We start from the raw sequence: 6000 nt of genomic DNA on the forward strand, positions 1-6000 counted from the left end.
ATTGGGTGGGAGTCTCAAAAGCACCCAAGTGATTTTGGAGCAAAAGTGTAAATGACTTTCAATTAGATTTGTGCTCCACAGTCCCCTAGGCATTTTTGAAAATCCCACCTATTCTTCTTAAAATACCTTTTGGGATACTGCACCATCCCCAAACAAGGACTGTGCTGTGAAAGCCAAATAACATCCTTAGCCTAGTACAGAAAATGATGCAATACCACACATTAAGCAGAGAGAGGTAGATCAGTATTCTAAAGTCCACAGATGATGAGATGAGTAAAATGTTACACTGCTTTAATTACTATGTGCCTTATCCTGCATTTTGATCCATTTGGGATTTCGGTGTGGGCCCTCGAAATGTGCAAATCTCATGGAGTTTGAAGTTTTGCAAAACCATCAGACTGGTTTTCTGAATTTGCAAAAGCATGTCAATGTCACAAATCTCTTCTCCTTACAATGCCTTCATTTTGAAGGACGAGTCAGTTTTAACATGTGTGCTGTGTGTTACAGTATTACATTCGTGAGCATAAATATGTATTTATTTATTTCCACTCAAGAAAGAGAAACCTGTGCTATATTTTTAGGGATAAAAGAATCACCCCACCTCCACCAGAAAACTAGACTGGCTGAAGTGGGTACCCTAGTCCATTCTCTTACACTTTTGTGAGATTAAGGAGTATCTTCACTGCAGCCAAAGAAGCAGATTCTGCCCAGTTACTCCAGTATAAATCTCTCAGGATTTGATCATTACTTCAGTGCAATGTGTCCACAGTTTCACAAGGGCCATCCCAACTGGGTTAGCCTCAGTTAAAGATTCATTCAGTCTTTCTTCAGCATCTTCTTTGAGAAGACAATAGTATTACTCAGGGCCGGCTTTAAGCTGATTCACCCAGTTCCCCGGAATCAGGCCCCGCGCCGAAGAGGCCCTCACACCCGCGCCTAAGGGGGCCCCGCTCCGGGAGTCTTTAGAGGCATTTCAGCCATGGAGGGTCTGCTTCAGGGGTCTTTGGCAATGGGGTGTCCTTTGGTGCCGTGGAAAGCCCGGAGCAGACCCCCCGCCGCCGAAGTGCCGCTGAAGCCCCAAACTGCCAATGAGTATTCCAATCAGGCCCTGTGGGTCATAAAGCTGGCCCTGGTGTTACTTTCCCTCTCACTGCCTAAATGTGCCCAAGTCCGCATTGGGTTTTTGTACATGTAGACCTCTGTTTTCTGTTGCAGTACTATATGCATGCCAGACACCTGGCTCTGAGCAGAACTTTCCCAGATAAATTTGAGATGGAACCAAATGCTCCACCAAAGGTATGTCTATCCTCATAGGTGATTTTTGTCTGCATTTCAGCTACTGTCTTGAGAGAGAAAAAGAGAGGACTGATGAACCTACGAGCGTAAAGAACTTAATATTTTTTATTATAGTCAAGTTTTACCAAATTCTGATGGAGTCTATGGATGCCCAATAGAAAATCCCATAAACTAGAATACAGAGCCAGATCCTGAGCTGGTGTACACTAACTTTGATGGAACTATGCCAATTTAGGCCAGCTGAGGATCTGGTCTACTGGGTAGAAACTGGCAATTTCTATTTTTGCTCCCCATAAAACCCATAGGAAGGCTGCTTTGCAGGCCTTCTGCCACAGGAGCTTTGAAGGGGCGTTCTGGAAAAGGGTCTAGGGGCAAGGAGGCAGGGTCTGCAAATTGTTGCACATACACTCCCTGATCCAGCCTCTCTTCATATTTTCATGCAAATTATTTGTATCTCTGTCAGGAATAATCTGAATAGTGTACATGAGGGGAAGGCTGAGGATAGAGTAAAGCCACACGTTCAATATTCTTTTGTAGTATATTCCATATATATGGCCCCCATTTGGAGTGGCATTATGCTCCGTTCTAAATTTAGGACCTGGTTATTTAAAACCTCATCTGCCAATTCATTTTAAAAAAATAATAGTTAGAGATGGGAGCCCAAACCAAAACCCTAGATCTGGATTTGGATCTGAGTTGGCAATTGTGAACACTCAAAAATTTAGGAAAGTTCAGACTGAGGTTTGATTTCAGCTCATACGCACCTATGTTCAGGAGTATTCAGGTTAGGGAGTTCGATTCTATCCCTAATAGAGAGATTTGAGAGGGATTTTTCAAGCTGTTGCACTGATGTAAATCCAGTAACTCCACTAACCAGTTTACTTAGTGTTAATGGAAAATTTATCCTGGAAGTTTCAAGAATCTTGAAGTTGATGGGAGTTGGCTAAGGTTAGGGGTAGAGTTAGTGTTGGCACCTCACAATAGATGGGCTTGGACTATGTATTTTGGTTTTGGACCCAAAATTAAGATTTCAGTCAATCTCTATTAATAATGAAGATTTAAGAAACATGGGGGAATTTTAAAGGGAAAGATAGAAGTAGACACTTGTGAGACCAATTAGCTCATCAAAAATTAGATTAGTGATCTACTTCATTGTTTTGTATTTTGCTACATTTTATAGCTGCTGCAAGGGGAGTTAAATTCAGTGTTTTGAAATGAATGTGCATACTAGGGTGCTAGATTAATACTATGTTAGAACTCCTTCCAGACTGTTAAGAGTTAGAGTATGACAGAAGGCTCTGGAAACCTAGCTTTGCAATGATCTTGGAGCTGACTTATGATATGGCCGTGGTATTATAATAATTTAGCCATGTGTGCAAAACCAGCCTTGAACGCCTCCAAAGATACAGGGAGTTGAAGATTGTACTACATCTTATTCAAAAGGTAGCTTTCTTTAGATTGTCAATAAAGTCAAATGTCAGATTATAATAGTAGATGTAAAAGCTTTACATTATACTTAAAGCTGAGACAGGTATTCTGCATACAATCCTTATTTTCTTCTTAGGGCGAAACTTTTCACACCAAGGGTTAACTTTTCATAAATCTGGGCTCTGCTTTTTGAGGCGCAAATAGTGTTTTGTGAGCAGCTAAGTACCTTAAGGTGCCTGAAAGTACCAGCACGAACCGAACTGCATTTGCAGTGAAATACAGGCACAGCTGCAAGTGTGAAAACAGAGGCCTGACAAAGCCTTCACTTTTTGAATGGTCTTTAATCCATTTGAAGCTGAATTTTGTTTTTTGAAGAGTTTAACAAACTGTGTGTAGATTTGGGAGAGTTTTGGCCATTCTGAGTTACCAGATGGAAAATGAGCAGAACCCTTAATTTATAGATACTTCTTTTGTTTTCCCACGTCACTGCATTTTAAAACTGGCAGCCCTGTGTTGCCATGAAGAATAACTTTTCCTGTTAAAATTTTATTTAAAAATCACAGGTGTTTGGGCTAGACCATGCCTGCCAGGCATGGCCCAGGGATAAAACAGATTGCACTGCTGAAAAGAGAGAGCCCCAGGATGCCTCCACAAGCTACTTGTCAAGCAAGGGGAGCACACCCGCTGCTATACTCCTTATGGGCTGCATCAGTATGGTTCTGTAGGCCAGGGCTGAGAGAGTGATAGGCTGTGCATGGTCCCCAGAGGGGAAGGAAAAGGACAGCCCCTGTACTCTTCAGAATTCTGCCTGGCCCTTATGTAGGCTACACAGCAGATGGGGAACACCTCCATCCCACTTCACTTAGTTTTCATGTGGTTCCTCCATGTAAGTTACATCAGCTTTGACCCCCTATCACATGGGTATAAATAGACCTAAGGAAGTCTAAGTTTGTTGTATGGGGCAGATGTAGTCTTGATTACCTTATACACAGGGACCTACCACACTCACAGCCATGAAAAACGCATTACAGATCATGAAATCTGGTCTCCTTCCCTGAAATCTGGTCTTTTGTGTGCTTTTCCCCTATATTATACAGATTTCATGGAGGAGACCAGCATTTCTCAAATTGGGAGTTCTGATCCAAAAGGGAGTTGTGGGGGTAGGTCACAAGATTATTTTTTGGGGTGGGGGAGGTGTCACGGTATTGCCACTCTTACTTCTGCACTGCCTTCAGAGCTGGGCGGGCAGAGAGAAGTGGCTGTTGGCCAGGTGCCCAGCTCTGAAGGCAGCTCCCCGCCAGCAGCAGCACAAAAGTAAGGTTGGCAATACCATACCATGCCAGGCCACCCTTACTTCTACGTTGCTGCCTTCAGAGGAGAGCGGCAGCTGCTGACTGAGGGCCCAGCTCTGCCAGCAGCAGCGCAGAAGTAAGGTTGGCATGGTATGGTATTGCCACCCTTACTTCTGCACTTCTGCTGGTGGCGGCTCTGCCTTCAGAGCTGGGCTGCCGGTCAGCAGCTGCCCCTCTCCAGCTGCCTAGCTCTGAAGGCAAAGCCGCCACCAGCAACAGCGCAGAAGTAAAGGTAGCAGTACCCCCTACAATAACCTTGCGACCCCCCCCCACAACTCCTTTTTTGGGTCACCTCTACAATTACAACACCATGAAATTTCAGATTTAAATAGCTGAAATCATGAAATTTCATATTTTTAAGATCCTATGACTGTGAAATTAACCAAAATCGACTGTGAATTTGGTAGGGCCCTACTTATACATCATCTTTGCCTTGGCCGTCTGGATATATCAACCTATCATCACTCTGTGTAACTAAACAAGCTGCACTGGTGTAACGTTTATTTCTTGCTTATGTCTCTGGCAGACGGAAGGTTTCAGGTACCCCAGGCCTTCATCAGTACCACCATCACCTTCTGTCTCTCAGCATTCCAGCCCTCATCATAGCGAGGATGAAGATGAGGATGAAAGATACGACGAGGATGAAGAAGCCGAAAGAGACAGGCAAAACATAAAGTCACCTTTGTCCCTTGGAGCACTGCCACAAAGAAAGAAAAAGCAGCATGGAGAATACAGGAACTGAATTCCTTTGCTGTCACCGCAACATGGTCTTCATCCACTACAGAGCACCCAAGTGTAGGCTAGTGAATCTCTGTGTTAAGGGCAGTGCAGTGTGGTTAGGGAATCTTAAACAAACATTACTTGGGTTAAACTGTTTGAAAACCTAATTATATTTTACCTTCAAAGTAAATGGTAATTCCTCTCTGCCTTGCAGGTAGAAGAAGAGATTTTTCAAAGCTTATTTAACCTAGAGAATGTGACAAACCCTGTGTGATAGCTCCAGCTAGATTGTGCATACTGTAGATCATATTTTTGTCTGTATAATTATTTGAATTTAGTTGTAATCCATGAAGACAGGTCCATTATAGTCATTCCAAATGAATACCGACTCCTATCCCTTCCTGTCTGCTCGCAAACAAACACCACCTTGGAGCCCTGAATTGGAACACTTTGAAGAAATTGTTACCAGGGAAGACCTTGGCAGAGTTAAAAAAAAAATGTTGAAAAGAAAATGGTTTGTTTTTTCTTCTCCTGTTTTTCCTATTTTAAATCTACATCATTTAAAGAATTGTTTTAAAGTGCACAAAAACATCTTGGTGCTGTTTATGAAAAAATATCTGGTGTTACTCCAAGAGCATTTGCATTTTTAGATGAAGTCATCTTATGGAGTTGTCTAGAGCCACAAAAAACAGCAGACCACTTTTTTCTGGTTTCTTTTGAATGCTCCATTTTACTGGATTTTTATTCTCTCCACTGAAGTTTGTTGATCAAGTTTGGGGAGAAAAATTTGTGTGATTTGTCTCAAGCAAGCTATAAAATTCCTGAAAATGCTTGCTTCTGTGAATAAATCCACATGCCACATTGTGATGGGATAATATTATCTCAAAAAACTAAATTTAAAAGGTGATGACCTTAGCTCTATCTGTTAATGGGAAATTTCCAGGACAAGATGACCTCCTATAGAACTGCCTGAGTTAGCAGAGCTTATTAGTTAGTTGTGGTACCACCAGAGACAACTGAGGTCAGGGTGCTTTTGTGCTAGACATTGTACAGTCACATAATGAGAGATAATCCTTGCCTGGAAGAGCTCACAATCTAAGTACACAAACTGTAAGAGGGGAAACAAAGGCATGGAGTGGTGCAATGACTCACTCAAGATCACCACACAGCCAGGGGCAGCTCTAGGTATTTTGCCACCTCAAGC

The 6000-nt window shown here is 42.5% G+C and overlaps 1 protein-coding gene across 2 annotated transcripts in view; it reads left to right on the forward strand.

The window, feature by feature from the left end:
- GYS2 (glycogen synthase 2) overlaps positions 1–4911 on the forward strand; it is a 78090-nt gene extending 73179 nt beyond the window's left edge. For both annotated transcript variants that reach the window (XM_050968744.1, XM_050968753.1), the window contains 2 exons: positions 1216–1296; positions 4603–4911. In XM_050968744.1, coding sequence (XP_050824701.1) covers positions 1216–1296; positions 4603–4818 — 297 coding nt within the window. In that variant the 3' untranslated portion in view covers positions 4819–4911. The remainder of the gene's footprint in view (positions 1–1215; positions 1297–4602) is intronic.
- The last annotated feature ends 1089 nt before the right edge of the window (positions 4912–6000 follow it).

This window comes from Gopherus flavomarginatus, chromosome 1 (assembly GCF_025201925.1).
Source record: "Gopherus flavomarginatus isolate rGopFla2 chromosome 1, rGopFla2.mat.asm, whole genome shotgun sequence".
NCBI classification, from domain to species: Eukaryota; Metazoa; Chordata; order Testudines; family Testudinidae; genus Gopherus; species Gopherus flavomarginatus.